The 23,012-nt window shown below is 34.9% G+C and overlaps 1 protein-coding gene across 2 annotated transcripts in view; it reads left to right on the top strand.

Annotated features, from left to right (window-relative positions):
- GKAP1 (G kinase anchoring protein 1) overlaps positions 1-23,012 on the top strand; it is a 90,679-nt gene that overhangs the window by 21,931 nt on the left and 45,736 nt on the right. For both annotated transcript variants that reach the window (XM_043565425.1, XM_043565424.1), the window contains exons 4-6: positions 3,115-3,192; positions 7,241-7,364; positions 9,656-9,678. In XM_043565425.1, the coding sequence (XP_043421360.1) occupies positions 3,115-3,192; positions 7,241-7,364; positions 9,656-9,678 (225 nt within the window). The remainder of the gene's footprint in view (positions 1-3,114; positions 3,193-7,240; positions 7,365-9,655; positions 9,679-23,012) is intronic.

The raw sequence follows: 23,012 nt of genomic DNA, 5'->3' as shown, positions 1-23,012 counted from the left end.
ATGTATTAATAGCTTTAAATCTTGAAAACTACTCTGTAAGGTTGATATTTCTATTTCCTTTTTTATATATGAAGAAACTGAAATTTACAGAACTTCTGTAATTTGCCCAAGGTCACAGCTAGCATACATGGAATTGGAATTTAAATTATCCACCTGTGTGATCTCCCAAAGCCTGGATTTTGTCCACATCTTTCTTGTATTGAATTCACATTTTATCAGGTATCCCCTTTCTTTATCAGTGTCACCCATAATACATTATTTTTAATATCATATCTTTGTTCACTTGGCTCTTTCCTCCTGAACTTCTTCTATTCCCTTTTCTACCTGTCCAAATTATATCTGTCATTTAAGGACAGACTTAAATCAGTGTCTTTTCTGTATGCCTCTCTAAATTTTATTTGTTGTATATGTTTTTTCCCCACCACTTTTGTAGCACTTTCAACATCTTATGCTATTTTCTGCACTTCATATGTGTTAGTCCCCAACTGGAGTAGAAATTCTTTAAGGGCAAAACCCATACATATGCTGTTTCTTTAAAGCCCTACAGGCAAAGCACATAGAAGGTTCCCTGTTACCTTTTTTTTTTTTTTAAGTTTATTTATTTTGAGAGAGACAGAGACAGCATAAGTGGGAGAGGAGCAGAGAAAGAGACAGAAAGGGAGAATGCCAGCACAGAGCCCGATATGGGGCTCGAGCCTATGAAACTGAGATAGTGACCTGAGCCGAAATTAAGAGTTGGACACTTAACCAACTGAGCCACCCAGACGCCCCAGGTTCTCTGTTATCCTGTTGGATCATACAGATATTTTTGGAAGATTTTTTCTAGTTCTTAGAAACTTAAATTGAAACTTAAATCATTTTTGCCTACTTATGTTTCCTTGTATACTAGTTGATGTTAAAAATTAAAAGTTCTAAACTGCTATTTAGAATCAAATGCTGAAGAGAACCATAGTTTTCACTTTAAAAGTTCTATCTCATTCAGTTTTTATCATACTATTGGAATCAGCTACTTTAATATTCAAGTGCTACTAGTTAATGGAAAAAAGAATAATGACATCTTGCAAGACTCCCAAGTCTCTAACCTCTTCTCCTGCCTGCTAACTTATTTTTGGAATATCGGTCAGAATATGTAATGTATTGGAAATAATATTAAATGCAATTTTTATAAATGTTAAATGTCATTAATGTGGATTAAAAGTTTAGTGGTAAGTTGAATCAACTTTGTTCAGAATAAACTCAAGTCGTTTTGTTACTTTTTCCGTGTTGGGATGACTTCTTGGCTTTACATACAGAGAAATATTTGTACTCAGTGGCTATGAGTTTAGGTGGAGAAATTGATATAAACTTGTGTAACACATGAATCCAATTCTTTTTTACCTTATAACTGTATATTGTTTTTGAATGTCCCTTTGTATCGTAAATTGCTTAAAAGGTTAGTTTATTTTTCTTGATTATTACTAATTTGGGTTGAATTAATCCTTCAGTTTGTTTTAGTTATTTTATAGAACTATGTACAATTTACTCTGGGCTTATGGTATTTTCTAGTGCTATAATCCCTTATTTACCATATTAATTCTAATTGCATTTTTCTCTGAATTAGATTAATTTTTTTCTGTGATAAACCTACTCTTCCCCCCCCCCCCCCCTTTTTGTTGTCTTAGTATAGGTTTAGATGAGATGCTTTCAGAGGTATGATTTGGTTAGGAATAAAAGCTTTAGTTCATTGTGTCCAGTGTTACTATTTTTCCAATTTTTAAGTTATCCCTTGGAAATATATCACTCCTTTTTGGAGTTGGTTTCTGTTTTGGTTTAGATTTTTGTTGTTGTTATCAAGCAGTAGAAATAATTCTGGTTAACTTGGCAGAGATCATTTGTTGAAAGGTTTCACAGATCTGAATTAAGAACCAAACAAGTAGGCCTTGGGGAAGATGGAAACTAAGAATTCTGGAGCACTTAGAGGAGTGACCTAGTACAACTAGTACATGCTCATTTGTAGAGGGCTGTCACATGACTAGACCCCACTTGCTTTGTGTTTGTTCTCAAAATTTAATTGCTAGGAGATCAAAAGAAGAGTTGGATCCCTTGCCCCCACGCTGTCGTTGATGATGGTAGCTTGGATTTTGTGTGGGTTTGTTGGTGGGTGGTATATAGGATTATATAACCGGCTGTCCTACTGGAATCGTAGGACTTTGGGATGAAATACAGTTATTCACAGGAGTAAAGGAATGGTTTCTGAACAGACAGAAACAAGAAATATCCACTAAATGTGTGCTTTTACTATCTAGTCCACATAGGTCAACACATACATGTACACAGTCCAGGAAGTTTATGTTGTGACTCTCCTGTGTACAGCTGCAGATATAACCTTATCTCCGTGGTGGAAACCCGAAGTCCCACCCAACTACTGTAGCAATTCTGTTTGGCAATTAAGAAAAGTAATTCTTGGAGAGTAGTTTGATTAGAGGGTAATGGAAGCTGTATTATAAGAAGTTAAGATGAGACTGACTGGTGGGAAAGAGGAACCAAAAGATATAGATCAAAAATTAAAGAATCATTTTTTATAGTATTAGATTACCTTAAAAGGTAGGGCAACCAAATAAAAGGATATGAGTAAAAAGATGCACTATGAATAATTATGCTATAACATCAGGGATATACCAGGACATTTGGTCACCTTTTAAAGTTTTTTGGTCACCTGTTTAAAGTTTCTGTACCCATGGATTAATCTGTATTAAGGGAATGGTATGTTTTATAATGCTGATTGTGTTATTTTTTAGTATTTTTGAGTAGTAATCCCTATTAAAATTTTCTGTGTCTTAAACTGGATACCATCATCAACATCTAATATATTGTCAATTTCTTTGTAAGTTTTTTTTGCTAAAGGGAAAAATTGATATATAAAACATAATTGACAGTGAATAGGGAAGTAGAAATATCAAAATTGGAAGTTTTGCTTTCGTATCTTCTTTAAAATACAGGGTTCCCTACTTTGGCATGGAGAGATAACTTTGGAGAACGCAGGTTATTTTTTAATGCATTTTTTTCCTTTCTGTATATATAGTCATAGTTCTTTTGCTTGTGTGGCATAATTGTGAAACTTTCTTTTTGTTTTAGCTGACATCTGAAATGTTTGAAGCAGATCTTGAGAAGGCATTATTGCTAAGTAAATTAGAATATGAAGAGCACAAAAAGGTATTTACACATTTATTGATTTAGATATTTCAGAAGTTTAATTGTTCAAAGGTTTGGACCAATCCTTCCTGAATTTTATATAAAAGTTTTCCATTTAAAGCTTGTCCTAAAAATTCATCATCATAACAATATTATTATGAAATTTTTATAATAAGATTACTCCTCAAGTTTTGAGAGGCAACAAAAACATGAAGACTGAACTTTGGTGATTTGGAATGTTTCCTTAAGAAATTCTTGCACCTTAAGAAATTCTTCCTTAAAAAAAGGTTCCCACTCCTTTTTTTTTTTTTTTTTTTTAAGTTTATTTATTTATTTTGAGAGAGAGTATGAGCCAGGGCGAGAGTGGGTGACACTGGGATGGCAGTGCAGAGAGAGACAGAATCCTAAGCAGGTTCGGCGCTGTCAGTGCACAGCCTGACGCTGGGCTCAGTCCCACAAACTATGAGATCAAGACTTAAGCTGAGGGGCGCCTGGGTGGCTCAGTCAGTTGAGCATCCGACTTCGGCTCAGGTCATGATCTCGCGATGTGTGGGTTCAAGCCCCGCGTTGGGCTCTGTGCTGACAGCTCAGAGCCTGGAGCCTGCATTGGATTCTGTGTCTCCCTTTCTCTCTGCCCCTCCCCTGCTCCTGCTCTGTCTCTCTCTCTCTCTCAAAAATAAATAAAAACATTAAAAAAAAATTAAAAAAAAAAAAAGACCTAAGCTGAAATCAAGAGTTGCACGCTTAAACTGTGTAACTAAATTGTGGTATTGGCTTATGTGCTGAAAAGCATTGTATAGCTTGTAACTATAGGAACATTTAAGTTAAAGTAGTGTTGCCTTCTAGTGTCTGTATTTAAGTTGAACATTTATTATTTTCATATAATTTGACATTTTAGTCTTTTATATGTATTGGGAATTTTTTTGGTCCATAAAATGTATTCAGTTTGTGATTATAGTTGATCATAAATGACCCTGATCATGCTTATGGGCCTTTAGACTACGTCATTGTACACTAGCTCCTTCAGTTAAGATGAAGGGAGGAGAGGAATTAAAATTCACAGCAGATGATTTTGCTTTTTATTTATAGTGCAAGGGAAAAGGATGAAAGTTGCCAGTAAAGTGGACTTTGTGCATTGTGTATGTTAGTTTCATTTTCCATGTCCCTATTCCTGTTACCCTAATTAATAAAGACTAACTATAATCTTTATTATTAGTTGTCCATTTAAGCACAAAGCTGGCAACTAGAAAAATGGATACAGCTAGCTTTACTATGATTTAATAATTTATTTATTTATTTATTTATTTTTTATAATTTTTTTTTAACATTTTTTTTTTTTTTAATTTTTTTTTCAACGTTTATTTATTTTTGGGACAGAGAGAGACAGAGCATGAACGGGGGAGGGGCAGAGAGAGAGGGAGACACAGAATCGGAAACAGGCTCCAGGCTCTGAGCCATCAGCCCAGAGCCTGACGCGGGGCTCGAACTCACGGACTGCAAGATCGTGACCTGGCTGAAGTCAGACACTTAACCGACTGCGCCACCCAGGCACCCCTAACATTTATTTTTGAGACAGAGACAGAGCATGAACGGGGGAGGGGGAAAGAGAGAGGGAGACACAGAATTGGAAGCAGGCTCCAGGCTCTGAGCCATTAGCCCAGAGCCCGACGCAGGGCTCGAACTCACGGACCGTGAGATCGTGACCTGAGCTGAAGTCGGACGCTTAACCGACTGAGCCACCCAGGTGCCCCTACAATTTAATAATTTAAATGGACTTTCAGTTATACTGGAAAAGTGTAAAAAAAAAAAAAAGTTCTCCTGACTTGCTTAATCAGAGATAAAATTTATCAAATAGAATATTATCATACAATAATGATTTATTGTTGTGAGATACATGTCTAGATTCTAAAGCTAAAAGAATTAGCTATATCTTTAGAGGAGTAGAGTCAATGGTGTTGATAAAATATCATGATCCCTGCCGGTTTTCTTAGCACAATCATAGGCCTATTACCCAAAAGCATTGGTTCTGTCAGACCATAATGACTCTCAGAGAAGGGAGGAACTCCTTTTGTATGCAGTAGCTAGTTTGATGTGATTACATTAACGTAGTCATTGAGTTTTAAGTCAATATCCAAAAAAAAATTACTATAATTATTTTAGCCTAACTATCTTTATATTAACTAAAGTTTGGGATGGCATTTTATATTCTGTTCTATTACTCATTCACCAATATTTTTTTGAGTAACCAAAATGTGCTAGGCACATAATACAAAGATAAAGATATGGTCCCAGCCCTTGAATTTAGTAGAGGGAGATGTACACGTAATTACTCTGTATAGTATTGACAGATGAATGTTTTCAGTGCAGTGGTAATTCAGAAAGATGGAAGAATTTTCTTTGCCTTTGATGGGGATGAGTTTTAGAAAAGGATTTTTTTTTTTATGTTTATTTATGAGAGAGAGTGTGTGTGCACACGCCCATGCCTGCATGCAGGGGTGGAGCAGAGAGAGAGGGGGACAGAGTATCTGAAGTGGGCTCTGTGCTGACAGCAGAGGCAGCCCAGTGTTTGAACTCATGAACTGTGAGATCATGACCTGAGCTGAAATCAGAAACTTAACTGACTGAGCCACCCAGGCACCCCTAGAACAGGATTTTTAAAGAGGAGTCTTACAAGTCGTATAAAAGGTCACAGTGTAGGCAAGAGAAAGTAGGCATTGTCAGAGAAGGGGTGGCAAGAATACAGGATATGTGTGTATGAAAGGGTATAGCATAGTTGATTCGGAGTTGCTAGAGACACTTTCTGAAGGATAGGATCTAAAGAATCTTGAGCACCAGGTTAAGGAGATTTGGCTTTATAAATCTGTTGTCAGAGAGCTATTGAATATTTTTAATTGCTAGATTTATTTCAGGTTTTCATTTTAGAAACTCATGCTGTAGCAGTGTAGAAGATAGATGGAGGGGCTAAAATTAGAGGGTGTTGCAATGTCCAGCAGAAGATAGAGAAATGACAGAAGGTCTGAAGAGAACAGATGTAAGAGATCTTTAGGAGATAAACTCAGCAAGACCTCATGACTAATTTGTATATAGTGTGTAGGAAGAACAGATAGAAGTGACTCAGGTTTCTAGTCTACAGAGTTGTGTGATGATGGTAGCATTAAACAGGTGCTTTAACGAGAGGATCCAGTAGGGAAGGCAGGGTGAACATATTTAGCTTGGAGGTGTTTACTGAACATTCCAATTGAGTTGTCTGTACATACCAAATCATGAGTGTATCATTAGAGCTTTAAATTTTGAGAAACAAGGGTCATAAAGCAAAAGAATAGCTTAAGAGTGGAATAATGATGAGAAGAGTTTGGAGAAAAGAAGCCAGTGATGGAGACTGAAGAGTAGTTAGAAGTGTATTGAGGAAACTAAGAGGTGTTTGAAAAAATAATGTCTTTGGATTTGGCATTGAGAGGGAGGTTGACCTTAATTTTAGTGGCAGAGAACAGAGGAAGCCAGATTTGATGGGGAGGTGAGAAAGGAAGTTGACTATAGATGATTGTCTTAAGTTTGGTCCTGAAATAAAGAAGAAGAGGTGGCAACTAGGAGAGGTTATAAACCAAGGTATAGCTTTTTGTTTTTATTTTAATGTTTAAGAGGCAAGAGATTGAACTGAAAAATAAAAAAAAAAAACAGCTATATTTTTATACAATTTGGCTAGTTTATTTATTTTGAGAGAGAGAGATAGCATGAGCAGGGAAGGTGCAGAGAGAGAGGGAGAGAGAGAATCCCAAGCAGTTTCGGCATTGTCAGCACAGAGCCCTGTGCGGGGCTCAAACTCCTGAACCTTTAGATCATGACCTGAGCCGAAATCAAGTCAGATGCTTAACTGACTGAGTCACCCAACTGCCCCTAATGTGTTGACTTTTTAATTTGCTATTTATCTTTAAAAAATAAAACTTTAAGAAATATATTACCTAATGGTATGTTGATTTTTTTTTTTTTTTTTTTTTTTTTTTTTTTTTTTTTTTTTTTTTTTTTTTTTTACTAGTGTTAACCAAGCTTAATTGTTGGTAATTCTTTTTAGGAGTATGAAAATGCTGAAAGTGCTTCAACTCAATCAAAGGTTATGAATAAAAAAGATAAAAGAAAGAATCATCAGGGAAAAGACAGGCCTCTTACAGTATCACTAAAAGATTTTCAATCTGAAGGTAATATATGTATGAAATCTATTATGCCAGAGAAACTATTTTAAGTCTTTTTATATGTAAGTTGTAAGTTCCTTGCTAATTTTTAAAGTAAGTAAGAATTGTTTTTTTAATGTGTTACTGAGATTGTGGAAAATGGAGCCCTGTTTGGAAATAAACAATTGGGGGTAAGGGGTTGTGTAACTTTAAAGCAGTCATTAAATCCCCATAAAGCTTCAGTATGGATTTATCTTTTTGTATTTGAATTTGTCCATTTTCTAAAACTCACTGAAAATAAAAATTGTACTTGTAGTCTTTGAGTCATCTTGAAACGTTGTTGTCCTACACCTTAGAAAGTTAAAATACAAATTTTTAGGAGACTTATTACCAGAAAACTTTATAATATTTATATTTTTTTATTGAACAGAAAGATAAATTAAAGGCAGATCATAAAACACATTACTTTTGATGTGAGAAATGGTGACAACCCTAAGTCTGTGCTGTAAAATATGGTAGCTACTACTCATATGTGGTTATTTAAATATAAATTAATTAAAATGAACTAAAATAAAAAATTCCTTAGTTGTGTCAGCCACATTTCAGGTGCTCAGTAGCTACGTGTAACTAGTGGCTTCTACATTAGAACAGGTATGGAACATTACTATCCTTACAGAAAATTTTATTGGACGGTGCTGTGCTTATGTCAGAATAGTTGCTGACAAAATGAACTGCGTTTGTTCATTGACACAGTGATCTATTTGATTCATATGAATTTAGCTCTTAATACATTGGGCATTTGTTCTGTTAGGATTAATAACATGATAGCAATAATCTAAAAAGAAAAATACAGTGAAATACTTTACCATTTTCAGAAACAAGCCTATCTATGAAATTTGGAATACATTTAGAGCATTGTTTTGCTTTGGTGTAAGGATCAAGACAGTTTTTCCTATAGTCTGCCTCTCTTATTAAGTGGTTTTTTTTGTTTGTTTGTTTAGGGGTTAAAAGAAGAGATGTATGTTAAGTTTCTTATTTGAGGTTAAAAGAAACAGGTGTATGTTAGAGTTTTCAGTTTTGGTAAGAAAGATTTTATATAAGATGTATTATTAAAAACTAGTCAGAAACATGAAAAGAAAGCTTTTTAAAACTTTATTTTTCATATGTTTGATTGTAAGTACTATGTAAATTTATTAAATGGATTGAGAAAGACATCAATATGATGCTGTTCTGGGGAAGCTAGACAACTATTTCAAGATATGATTTAAAAAGTTATGATTATTCCTCAGTTTCTTGCATCTCATTGTATGCTAAGTAGAACACACTAGAAGAACGACTTTGATGTTAGGAATCAGTAGGAAATTAGAAATAAATAGGATTTGGTAGTTTGAGCTGAAACTTGTGATTTTGACATTTACCATACTTGTAGACTCTGTTCCGATCAACAAATGCTTTAGAGAACTGGGCCAGCTTTTAAATTCTCAGTCATAAGAATGCTATTCTATTAAATTATTGTTAGTCCTTGAGAATAGAAAATTTCTGCTGTGCATAAGAAGCAATGTTAGATATTAGATATCCTGATTGTCTCTAATTTAAATAAGACCTCTTGCTCCCTCTTTGTACTTGATTTCAGCCTTGTATCTGTGTGGACTCCCTTATGTCTTTCTTCATTCTGTAATCCTTTTCCAAAAATGCTGTGTTGTTACTAAGTCAGTGATTTGTGGATCTGGATATTTTTCTTATTGCCTTCTTTTTTGTATTCATTTTATAAATATATGTCACTTTTTAAGATTTTTTTATAGTATTATCAAAGCACTATGATGTATATTTTTAAAACAAACTAAGAGGTTTAAAGGACCCAAATTACTCTTCTACTTTTTTCCCCCCACAAAGGCAGTGATCTGTACAATTTTGCAGTTATAATACCCTGTGATTTGATTTTAGATATATTTGTTCACCTCTTTGGCCAAAAAAAAATTGTTTAACCAAAAACCTTATTATTTGGAATTCAAATGTGTAAAATTTAATAATACCCTGTGGTATGGGTGGCATTTACTGGGATATAAAACGTAGTCCCTAAGCTGAGCAAATTAGTAATTATGTGTTGAAATTTAACATCTTATCCCTAGAGAAGAAATCTGATATTTTAGACAACCCCCAAATGACTTCTTTAACTCTTATTATAATTTTGAAAGTCTTCTCAATTACTTTGTTTGAATATTTTTACATACTGGGTATTAATTATTAATATTAATAAAGTATTAATATTATTGTTAATTTTCTTCAGTGAAATGTCACCGTTTTTTTTTCATTTACAGATCACCTTAGTAAAAAGACTGAGGTAAGTGTTATTGTAACCATCTTTATTCTAGAAAATACTTGATGATTTTAAGAATAATAAGTCGGTGTTTGGCAGTGCTTTTTCAGATCTAGCTATTTAAAGGACAACCCATAGGTTTGTTGTGAGTGAATCCAGTCATGTCTGGCAATTATAAGGATGTAAAATATATTGCAGTAGATTGAAAATACTATTTGCATGAAGGAAGTATATTATTTGGCTTTAGTATCCTAATTTGTGTCTGCGTGTGCATGCGCGCGCCCACACACACACCCCAAAAGGTTACCACATGTAAGCTTAAAATTTTAGGGAAAAGTGGTGTAACACTCCAATCTTTATTAAAAACATCCTGAAACCATGTCTGAAGATATTTAGGAATTATGGAAATTGTGAGGTTAGCTGTGATTCTGTAGTTTATACCTGTGGATCATATGCTACTCTTACCATTCACCATCACAAGTAGCACCACCCACACGTAACTTCCTAGGGTTATTGGTTGGTTTTCTTTTTTTTAAGACTCCAGGAACACCTGGACTTAAGTTGCTGACTTTGGCACAGGTCATGATCTCTCAGTTTGTGAGTTCAAGCCCCACTCCAAAGTGGGGATGTTCTGTGCTAACAGCTCAACGAGCCTGCTTTGGATTCTGTGTCTCCCTCTCTCTCTGCCCTTCCCCGCCTCACGTTCTATCTATCTCTCTGTCTTTCAAAAAACGAATAAGCATTAAAAAAAACTTTTTTTTAAGGGGTGCCTGGGTGACTCAGTCAGTTAAATGTCCTGACTTCAGCTCAGGTCATGATCTTGTGGTTTGTGAGTTTGAGCCCCGTGTGGAACTGGAACTTTGTGCTGACAGCTCAGAGCCTGGAGCCTGCTTTGGATTTTGTGTCTCTAGCTCTGTGCCCCTCCCCCACTCATGCTCTGTCTCTCTCAAAAATAAAGATTAAAAAAAATTTTTTTTAATAATTTTTTTTTTTAAAGACTCCAATACCAGATTTTACAAACCTTTTAGAATTGGGAGGTACTACTATAAAATATCTTCTAATATTGAGGGAAGTACTAATAAAATGTTAGTGTTATTTTCACTTCTTTAGGTACTAACTTGAAAGCTTTGCTATTCTGTTATGTATAGTTGTTAGTAATTCTATCAGTTGATTTTTTTTCATGGTCAGATGTTCCTTGATTTCACTTTAGAGTATATAAATGGTTTTTGACCATTTTTGGTGTTGTTTCAGGTATTTACTTGACAGGTCAGAGAAATGAAATCATCTCTAAGAAAACCACATCTGAATAGCTCTGCGATTATAGTAATAATATAGTCCTTAACTTTGCACACAAGCAGAAAATTGATTTATTAAAACAGATGGTAGAATTTTTTTTAATTTAAAAACCACAGTCACCATTTCTTAGATTAAAATTTAAATGACCACAAATACAGTCTGAGTATTCATTGTATGTCTGAAGTGTGGAAAACATGTACTTTTGAAAAACTGAGTCTATCTTTTAATCCATTGACTTCTTTGGAGGATAACTTTATGCAAATGAGAAAGCAGGTACAAATGGTACTCCCTATTCCTAAGAGACTACCAGCAACTGTTAGTAGAGGGAAAAATAATTTTTATAAACTGTTCCATGCTTATTTTTCCTGCTTTCCTGATTTGAAAGAGGAAAAAATAGTGCAGAATGACAGGATCTCATCTATTTAATGTATTCAATCTAAGTTGTATTTAAACAAGCATAGGTATGTGACACAGCATATATTTTGTCTTTATATTTTACAGCTGTTTTCTGATCATCTTCTGTTAAAAATAATTTGATAGGTAATAAAATTCACTTTGAATAATCCTAATGATTAAGACATTTCCTACTTTTGTAAATGCAGTCTAATTATAATTTATTTCCTATGTAACTATTTTAAGAAATTGGTCAAAAGAACATGTAATTCACATTATCCTTTGACACTTGTTAAAAATATACCAAAGTTATGTTCCATTTCCATTAGAGGTATTACTCACTTTCTTATGACTTGAATATTTAAATGTTGCAATGGTTATGCCATTGCTCTGGGAGTCTAGATGAACTTTTTCAGAGAGTTCAAAAATAAGCCTGAAAAAATATTTCTGATTTCAAGTCTGAAATGAGATCTGCTTTCTACTCCTAAAAATGTATGAGTCTTTGTTACAGTGTATACTCAATAATTGACTTAATTCTTCCTATCTCTAATATGTTACTTATGCCAAGAGATTTTTTTTTTCCATGGGAACTTTAAAATTCCTAACTTCTGTTGAGAACAATATGCATCTCATCCATTCCTTCTTAAATCAGGTATTTAGTGGATAAAATTCAAAAGAGAAAAGATTTTTTACTTTATTATAGATGATGAGGGGTACTTCTGTTATATTCCTCTAACTGCCAACTAAACTTGTTCTTGGGTTACATCATTCCCGTTTTGCTTATTCCATCCGTCTTGATTTTGTGTTACTAATCTCAGTGCTTTCTTTCTAGTCCCAATTATTTATAATCTTTCTCACCATGAAACATTTAGAATAAAAATGACACTATCAGGACTAGAAGATGGGAACAAGTTTTCTTCATTAAATGTCCAGGACATATTGGCTGCCACTGCTATACCAGTCCCCTACCCATTCTTCACTACAGTATAGTCAAGAATATCCCATGAGAATTCTAGACAAGAAGAATGGATGATAGAATAGGTGCTTGTATATACCTCTTAGAAACCTTAACTAATCATGCCTTTTAAGGAGCATTATTTGATCCTTAAAGTTGTTTTTGTTTTTAATTTTATTGTGTTGTCTTAAAAAAATTTTTTTTAACATTTATTTTTGAGAGGCAGCGAGAGACAGAGCACGTGCAGGGGAGGGGCAGAAAGAGAGAGGGAGACACAGAATCTGAAGCAGGGTTCAAGCTCTGAGCTGTCAGGACAGAGCCTAACATGGGGCTTGAACTCACAACTGCAAGGTCATGACCTGAGCCGAAGTCAGATGCTTAACCGACTGAGCCACTGAGGTGCCCCTATTATGTTGTCTTTTGAAACACCAGTGCTGCAAGGTGGAGTGTCTCACAGGTACTGCTTTCTCTTTAGCTCCACTTTTATCTTGCCTTCCCAACCGCAATCCTGGTACCATTCAGTAGCTTTAAAATTTTTAGTGATCATCATATGTCTTGAAGTCTAAAAGGTCAAGTCTTCAATATTCTTGAATAGACTATCTCTAAAGAGTATCCAAGAAGCTGTAATAGTGGTTAGCAAAGGGAGGGGAAGGAGGGCTTATTGGGATAGGAAAAAGGCTTACTTTTCCCAGTGTAAATTGTTGAAGTTTTTTATTATGTCTGTGTAATATGTATTTAAAAATTATATCAAAAATAAAAAGCAATGGATGAGTGAGGGAACTAGGGAACAAACCTGGTCTTATCTGGCTCCATAGCCTGTTTCATTTTTGTTGCACAGTGCTTCTTGTATGTCTACCTTAGATGTATGAGTTTGGAAGAATAATTTATTCATTTTAGGCCTTAGTTATGTTAGATGAAAGGTAACATTTCCAAAATTATAAATGATCAGTATGTGACCAAATATTATGTGCTAAAAATTGAACGCCATAGTTAACACTACCAAAACTAGTTAGACTATTAAATTTTAAAAGCAAATAAATTCTACCAAGTTAAAACAAAACAAAACAAAATACTTCACCTAAAATCTGGCTTTACATTAGCTCTTCAGCCTGTTTCCTATTTCTCAATGTCCTGAACTGATTTTTGCTCCCATCCCTTTCCTTATTTGTATTTATTATATTTGTTGTTAGTTCTCTTTGGTTGTAAGTAAGAAGCCCAACTCAGTCCAGCACAAGCAAGAAAGAATTGCTTGTTTGATTGGTATAACCAAACCATGGAAGGTTAGGGAAAGAACTGGCTTCATAGTTGACTGGATCCAGGGATTTATGGAGGTTTAGGATTTTTCATTTCTCTCCCAAGTCTCAGTTGCTATCTATGGCTTCACCTCATGGTAGATCGCATGGTTATGGGAGATCCTGGGGTACATCTTTACAGCTTTTCCTATAAACTGTTAGCTTTTGAGGCTTGACAGATTGAAGTTCAACTTTTCTTTGAGGAAATGAGGGAAGCAGAAATATTCCCTACATGGTATGGTTTATTATATCACATTAGGGGATGTAGAATGGTTATTTTTATAATAATAAAATTGATCTTGAAGAATTGGCTATTACTTATATAAATAACTGATTGAATAAATATATAAAAGAGAAGAGACAAATCTTCCATACAGAAAATTACAAATAATTTACGTAGATATTCCCCTTCCAGGAGAGGGAGCTTAACTCCCTCCACTCTTCTTGAGTATGGGTTGTACTTAGTAACTTGCTTCCAAAGAATAGAGTACAGAAAGGGAGGAAAATTAGTTTTACACTGTATAAACCTGGTAAACAGAACCTTGACCAGGTGATCAATATTAGTATTATTAGTGATATTTCATGTTGATAGCATGCCATCTTGATATGATGTGATGAGAATGATCTATACTTGTGTGATTTTCCTTGCAAAAAACACATAAAACCAGTCAAACAAAAACATTAGACAAATCCAAATTAAGGGACATTCTGCAAAATACCTGACCTGAATGACTAGTATTGCTCAAAACTATCAAGGTCACTAAAAACAAAGTCTGAGAAATTGACATTGACCAGAGAAGGCTAAGGAGACATGACAACTAAATGTAGTATATCCCAGGTGGAATCTTGGAACAGAAAAAGAACATTAGGGGAAAACTAGTATAATCTAAATAAAGTGTGGAATCTAGTTATACTATTGTACCAATGTTGGTTGTTTAGTGGGAAAGCATACTATAATAATGTAAGATGTTATCAACAGGGGAAACTGAGTAAGAGATATATGGAAATTGTACTATCCAAAATTTTACGTAAATCTAAGAGTATTTTAAAATTAAAAGTTTAATTTAGGGGCACCTGGGTGGTTCAGTTGGTTAAGCGTCCGACTGTTGGTTTCAGCTCAGGTCATGATCTCGCCGTTCATCAATTCGAGCCCCATGTTGGACTCTGTGTTGACTCGAGTCTGCTGGGGATTCTCTCTCTCTCTCTCTCTCTCTCTCTCTTTCTCTCTCTCTCTTTCTCCTTCTCTCTCTCTCTCTCTCTCTCTGCCCCTCCCCAACGCTCTGGTTTCTCAAAATAAATAAATAAAAAGTTTATTTTAAAACTTGATCAGTGGGTTCAAGTGTTGTCAACCATTATAAAGTTTTCCCTTAAAGCTTTTAGCAACTATTAATGATTATTTCCTTTATCCATTATGTTTTTAGAGCATATTTTTCATTAAATTAAAATTTTTACTTCAAGAATACATGCATATAGTAATAATTGAATGGTAGAGGAGAATTTATGAAACCAGTAGTCTCCCAGCCATTGCCCTTCCCTTACTACTTAAAAAAATTTTTTTTTAATGTTTATTTTTGAGAGAGAGGGAGAGAGACAGATCGTGAGTGGGGGAGGGGCAGAGAGACATGAAGACACATAATCCGAAGCAGTCTCCAGGTTCTGAGTTATCAGCACAGAGCCCGATGTGGGGCTCGAACTCAAAAACTGTGAGATCATAACCTGAGCCGAAGTCAGACGCTTAACCGACTGAGTCACCCAGGTGGCCCCCCTTACTACTTTTTAAAAATCATTCTCATATGTCATGATTGACCCTGCATGAAGCATGCAAAAGTGTTTAGAGCTTTTCTGAACATACTGTATTTTTTCATGCTGCCTTGTCTACCTATGTATTCTTCTCTACCATCTTTCTCAGTGGTATCTTATGCATGAATAGTTGTTAGTTCTGGGATGGGAGCGAAGTCAGGAACAACCCATGTCGCCATCTTGGTGATGTCACTCCCCTTCCATCTTTATTTGGCTAACTATGCTTCAGAACTTGGCTAAAGAGTCATTTTTTTCCTGGTCTTATTTAGATGCCCAGGATATTCTGTATATACTTCATAGCACTTAACACTTTTATCATTGTTTTGCTTCTTCTCTAGAATGAGTTCCTAGAGGTCTGGGACTATATGTTGTTGATTTAGTTTTCCTGTTAGTTCTAATTCCCTTCACATAGTAGGTATTGTAAATGGAAGTTGGTTGATGAATGAATGAATGTCCTGCTTTCTCACTAAAACCTTCTCTAGCCTTTTTTGGGTCTGTTTCTCCCATATATTTTTACAATATATCAGAAGCACATTGATTTTATTTCTTCTGTCTGTTCAAGCACATTGTTAGGGCCTTCCATTTAATGGAACATTGCATGTAGGTAGAATTCTGAGACTGCATCCTTACTCAGCAAGAAAAAATTCCACTATTGATTAATTATGTGTGCCATTTATAAAGAGGAAGAAGTGGCTGCATGTCTTATAGATACTTGCTATTTCTGACATGTCTGTAGAAGAGCACTTAATTGTATTTATTATTATGTGTTAATTTTCGTGTTTTTCAGTAGATAATGAGTTCCATGAGAGTAGCCCATATGTAGCATAATAAGGGCTTAATAAGTAAATATTTCAAGTTTAAGACTTGAATCTACCAGGATCTATCTTAGGGAGGAGAAGAAAGTAGACTTACATCATATATAATGTCATCTTTAATATAATAGCTCATTTAATAATGCCATTATTTAGATTTCCCCTTGGATAAGTTAAAAGCACTCAAATGTATCAAAAGAGAAATCACGCATGTAGATAGAGCATTTGAGGTTTGCATGTTACTATATATTAACGTATCTTAAAACTGTAAAGCTGGGAGACTGTTCTTCTAAAGGTGCCTTGCATCCCCTGGAAGTTTAAAAGGAATGTTGATCAAGCATTAATATTTGTCAGTTTATTCTATAAATGGTGTGTTCTTCAATTAGGAAATAGGGACTCAATAGGAAGGTAGGTTTGTTTTTTTATTATTTTTTTAATTTATTTTTTTAATATATGAAATTTATTGTCAAGTTGGTTTCCATACAACACCCAGTGCTCATCCCAAAAGATGCCCTCTTCAATGCCCATCCCCTACCCTTCCCTTCCTCCCACCCCCCCATCAACCCTCAGTTCTCAGTTTTTAAGGGTCTCTTACGCTTTGGCTCTCTCCCAGTCTAACCTCATTTTTTTTTTCCTTCACCTCCCCATGGGTTTCTGTTAAGTTTCTCAGGATCCACATAAGAGTGAACACATATGGTATCTGCCTTTCTCTGTATGGCTTATTTCACTTAGCATCACACTCTTCAGTTCCATCCACCTTGCTACAAAGTGCCATATTTAATTCTTTCTCATTGCCACGTAGTACTCAACAGTAGCCAAATTGTGGAAAAAGCCTAAATGTCCATCAACTGATGAATGGATAAAGAAATTGAGGTTTGTTTTTTTAATTGAAGTATAATTTACACACAATAGAATGTACAGGTCTTAAGTGTGCAGTTTGATGAAGTTTGACACATAAATATAACTATACGAACCTACATCCCTAACAAGGTAAAGAACATTTTCCATCACACCAGTAAGTTCCCTGCTGCCCTATGCCATTTTCTCATGTACTCGTCTGCCCCCTCTTCCCACAGGCAACCAGTGTTGTGATATCTATCACCATAGATTAATTTTGCCTCTTTATTTAAAGTAAAGCATACAATATGTTATTCTTTGGACTGGCTCTTTCCCTCCCAAAATGTTGAAGGTTTATCGATATTGTATCAGTACTTTTTTTCCTTTTCATTGCTAAGTTGTATTCCATGGTGTGAATATATCATAATGTGTTTATTTATTCTATTGATGGACATTTAGTTTCCATTTTTTGCCATTATGAATAAGGCTGTTAGAGCATTTTTTAAAATCAGTTTATTTAGGTGTAATACAATAAAAGCTGTCCATTTTAAGTGTATAATTCAGTCGATTTTAGTTTATTTAAAGTTGTGCAGCCATTACCATAATCTGATTTTAGAATATTTCTATAACCCCCGAAGAAACCTTGTGCACATGACCAGTTATTCCCCATACCCCTTTTGCCCAGCCAGCCACCAGCTTCTCCCCAACCCCCACCAGCTTAAGTAACAAGTAATATATGTGGTCTGCATAGATTTGCCTGTTCTGGACATTTAGTATAAATGGAATCATACAAAATGTGTTTTTTTTAGATTTCTTAACACTTAGCATGATGTTTTTACAAGTTTGTTTATGTTGTAGCATGTATCAGTGCTTCATTCCTTTTTATTGCTAATAGTATTCCATTGTATTTGATTTTATTTACACATTCATCAGTTGGACATTAGGGTTTTTCTACTTTTTAAATTATAAATAATACTCCTATGAACATTCAAGTCTTTTTATGAACATATGTTTAATTTCCCTTAGGTAAAAACCTAAGAATGAAATTGCTGTGTCATGGGGTAGATGTATGTTTCTTTTTTTCTTATTTTTTATTTTTTTATTTTTTTGTTTGTTGTTGTTATTATTATCATTATTATTATTATTATTATTATTATTATTATTATTATTTTTGAGAGAGAATGAACAAGCAGGGGAGGGGCAGAGAGGAGAGAAAGAATCCCAAGCAGACTCCATGCCATTAGTGCAGAGCCCAGTGTGGTGCTCGAACTCATGAACTGTGAGATCATGACCCGAGCTGAGATCAAGAGTCCTGATACTAAACCAACAACGCCACCCAGGTGCCCCTATTTTTCTTTCTTGTTTTTAAATTTGAGTGTATTTGGCACACAATGTTATATTAGTTTCAGGTGTACAACATAGTAATTTGACAAGTTTGTATGTTATGCTGTGCTCACCACAGGTGTAGCTATCACATATAGCATTGTTATAATATCATTGGATATATTCCTTATGCTGAGTCTTTTGTTGCCTTGATGTATGTATGTTCAACTGTAAGAAACTACTTACAGTTTTTCAAAGTAGATGTACTGTTTTGTTTTACCCTTGTGGAGTTATAGGAGTTTATGAAATAAGGAAAGTTATTTTTGCATTCCTGGTAGGGAGGCTGACAAAAGGTTTTTATGATGCTAGCTTTAGTTCCTTTCACTATAAATGAAGATGCAGTTTCAATAATTGTTTGTATTTCTATATGCCACTAACAGCAGACAGTGTAATTAAAATCAGTATTTTTTTTTATAATAATACATTATAATAACACCTTGCAATAAATTTAATAAAGATGTGGAAGGCCTATATTGGGAAAATTTTAAACTTTATTGCAAGAGAGTAAAGACTTAAATGGAGGAATATACCTTGACTTATTGTCATAAAGATGTCACTTTTTCTCAAATTAATTTATAAAATCAGTGCAATCCCAATCAAAATCACAATTTAGTTTATTTTTTTGAATTTTTATTAAAAAATTTTTTTAATGTTTGTTTATTTTTGAGAGAGACAGAGTATAAGCAGGGAGAGGTAGAGAGAGGGAGACACAGAATCCAAAGCAGGCTCCAGGCTCTGAGAGGTCAGCACAGAGTCCCACATGGGTCTTGAACTTAACGAACCATAAGATCATGACCTGAGCCAAAGTCAGATCCTTACCAACTGAGTCACCCAGGCACCCCACAATTCAGTTTTTTCTTAATTGAAGTAAAGTTGACCTGCAATATTACATTAGTTTCAGGTACATAATGTAATGATTCAACATCCATTCGTATACCCTACAGACTGCTCACTACAGTAAGTGTAGTTACCATCTGTCCCATATAAAGTTATTACAATATTACTGAGAATGTTGCCTATGTTGTACTTTAAATCCCCATGATTTATTTATTTTATAACTGGAAGCTTGTGTATCTTAAAAAATTTTTTTTAATGTTTATTTATTATTGAGAGACAGAGAGAGACAGAGCATGAGCATGGGAGGAGCAGAGAGACAGGGAGACACAGAATCTGAAGCAGACTCCAGGCTCTGAGCTGTCAGCACAGAGCCCGACACGGGGCTCAAACTCACAAACCACGAGATCATGACCTGAGCTGAAGTCAGATGCTCAACCAACTGAGCCACCCAGGCGCCCCTGGAAGCTTGTATATCTTAATCTCCTTCATCTGTGTCTCCCACGACCACCCCCTTGTCTCTGGCAACCACCAGTTCTCTGCATTTATGAGTCTGTTTCTGTTTTGGTTTTGACAATTTAGGTTTTTTTTTTTTTTTTTGTAATGTTTATTTCTGAGAGAGAGATTGATAGAGTGTGAGCAGGGGAGGAGCAGAGAAAGGGAGACACAGAATCCAAAACAGGCCCCAGGCTCTGAGCTGTCAGCACAGAGCCTGATGCAGGGCTCGAACTCACGGACGGCAAGATCATGACCTGAGCTGAAGTCAGACGCTTAACCGACTGAGCCACCCAGGCGCCCTGACAATTTAGTTTTTAAACTGAAAACTAAAGCACTTGTAAAACATTAATATGGAAATGCAAAGGACCAAGAATAACCAAAACATTCTTGAAGAAAAAGATAGGAGAATTTGCCCAACCAGATACCAAATTTTTCATAAAATTTTTTTAATGTTTGTTTATTTTTGAGAGAGAGGTAGGTTGCAAGTTGGGGAGGGGCAGAGAGGGAGAGACAGATTTGGAAGCAGGCTCCAGACTGAGCTGTCAGCACAGAACCCCATGCGGGGCTCAAACCCACGAACCATGAGATCATGACCTGAGCCAAAGTCAGACACTTAACCGACTAAGCCACCCAGGTGTCCCTCAAGATTTTTAATAAAATTAATAATTAGTATAGTAGGTATAGGGATAATGATTAATAAATAGCCATTAGCACAAAAATAGCACAGAAACAGGCCAACCACTGTGTAACCTTGATCTGTAACAGAGTGATGTGGAATAGTACTGGGTAAAAGATGAACTTTTTAAAATAAATTATTTTGGAGCAATTGAGTATTTTTATGGAAAACAAGATTTGATTATTACTTCATATCATACATAAAAATTTCTCCACAGTGGATCAAAAACCTAAAAGTCAGAGGCTATGTTATAAAGCTTTTAGGTGCTAATATAGGAATATTTTTATAACTTTAGGATAGGAAAGACACAAAACCCACTAGATTCAAATTTATACATTAAATTAAGGACTTCTTTCCATCAAAATATATTAGAAAAGTGAAAGGTTAATCTTCAGCATAGGAAAAGATTTTTTTCCAAAATAGAACTCAATTGAAGAATGGATGAAAAAACAAGTACTCACAAAAGAGTATATATATATGTATGTGTATATATATGGCCTAAAACATATGAAAAGATGTTTAACTTCAGTAGTAATCATGAAAATGCATATAAAACCACAGTGAGAATATTAATTAACCTCCAGTTTGGCAAAAACCAAAGCATCTCATGATTTGAATTGTTGGTGAGGATACAAAATAATGGTATATACTGCTTATGAAAAGGTGACTTGTTACAAACAGTTTTGTTCCACATAGTACTGGAAGTCCCAGCCAGGGCAATTAGGCAAGAAAGAGAAATAAAAGACATCCAGATTGGAAAGGAAGAAGTAAAACTGTCACTATTTGTAGATGATATGATGTTGTGTATAGAAAAGACCCAATAAAGACCTCACCAAAAAACTGTTAGAACTAATGAAGTGTATGTAATCAATATACAAAAATCTGTTGCGTTTCTATATACTAATAATAACAAATTATCAGGGAAATTAACACAATCCCATTTACAGTTGTATCAATAAAATACATAGGAATAAATTTAACCAAGGAGTTGAAAGACTTGTACCCTGAAAACTATAATTGATGAAAGAAATTGAGGAAGGCACAAATAAATGGAAAGATATCCCATGCTCATGGATTGGAAGAATTAATATTGTTTAAATGTCCAAACAACCCAAAACAATGTACAGGTTTCAATGCACTCTCTATCAAAATTCCAGTGGGATTTTTCAGAGAAATAGAACAAACAATCCTAAAATTTGTATGGAATCACAAAAGACCATGTATAACCAAAGCAATCTTGAGAAAGAACAACAAAGCTGGAAGTATCATGCTCCCCGATTTCAAACTGTACTGGAGTTACAGTAATCAAAGCAGTATGCTATTGGCATAAAAACAGACACAGATCAGTGGAACAGAATAGAGAGCTCAGAAATAAATCCACACATATGTGGATGACAAAGGAAGCAAGACTATAGAATGGGGAAGGACAGTCTCTTCAATAAATGGTGTTGGGAAAACTGGACCAATGTCTTATACCATACACAAAAATTAAAATGGATTGAAGATATAAATGTAAGACCTAAAACCATAAAATTCCTAGAAAAGTTAGCAAGAAGAAGAAGAAATAAAGAAGGAGGAAGAAAAATGAAATCTTGCCATGTGTGATAACATGATGGACCTAGTGGGTGTTATGCTAAGAGATACAAGTCAGACAGAGAAAGACAAATACCATATGATTTCATTTATATGTGGCTTCTAAAAAACAAAACTAAGAAACAGAACTCATAAATAGACTCATAAATAGAGAAGAAACTAGTGGCTGCCAGAGGGGAGGGTGGTGGAGGAATAGGTAAAATGGAGAGATTAAGAAATACAACTTCCAGGCAAGGATGCGGAGAAAAAGGATCTCTTTTGCACTCCTGGTGGGAATGGAAACTGGTGCAGCCACTCTCGAAAACAGTATGGAGGTTCCTCAAAAAATTAAAAATAGAACTACCCCTGACCCAGCAATTGCCCTACTAGGTATTTATCCAGGGATACAGGTATGCTGTCTCAAAGGGGCACATGTACCCCAGTGTTTACAGCAGCACTATCAATAATAGCCAAAGTATGGAAGGAGCCCAAATGTCCATCGATGGATGAATGGATAAAGAAGATGTGGTATATATATACAATGGAATATTACTCGGCAATCAGAAAGAATGAAATCTTGCCATTTGCAACAACGTGGATGGAACTAGAAGGTATTATGCTAAGTGAAATTAATCAGAGGAAGACAAATATCATATGAATTCACTCATATAATTTTAAGACACAGAACAGATGAACACAAGGGAAGGGAAGCAAAAATAATATAAAAACAGGGAGGGGGACAAAACATAAGAGACTTTTAAATATGGAGAACAAACAGGGTTACTGGAGGGGTTGTGGGAGAGAGGATGGGCTAAATGGGTAAGGGGCATCAAGGAATCTACTCCTGAAATCATTGTTGCACTATATGCTAACTAACTTGGATGTAAATTTAAAAAATAAAATAAAAATAAATTAATTAAAAAAAAGAATTATGTGTGTGAGGAAGTGGTTGAAACACTCTAGGCAAATAAAGGACCATATAAATACTGAAAAAAAAAATACAACTGCCA

Source organism: Prionailurus bengalensis, chromosome D4 (assembly GCF_016509475.1).
Source record: "Prionailurus bengalensis isolate Pbe53 chromosome D4, Fcat_Pben_1.1_paternal_pri, whole genome shotgun sequence".
In the NCBI taxonomy this organism is placed as follows: domain Eukaryota; kingdom Metazoa; phylum Chordata; class Mammalia; order Carnivora; family Felidae; genus Prionailurus; species Prionailurus bengalensis.
Note: the sequence above shows the minus strand (reverse complement) of the source record. Positions and strands in the feature narration are given on the sequence as shown.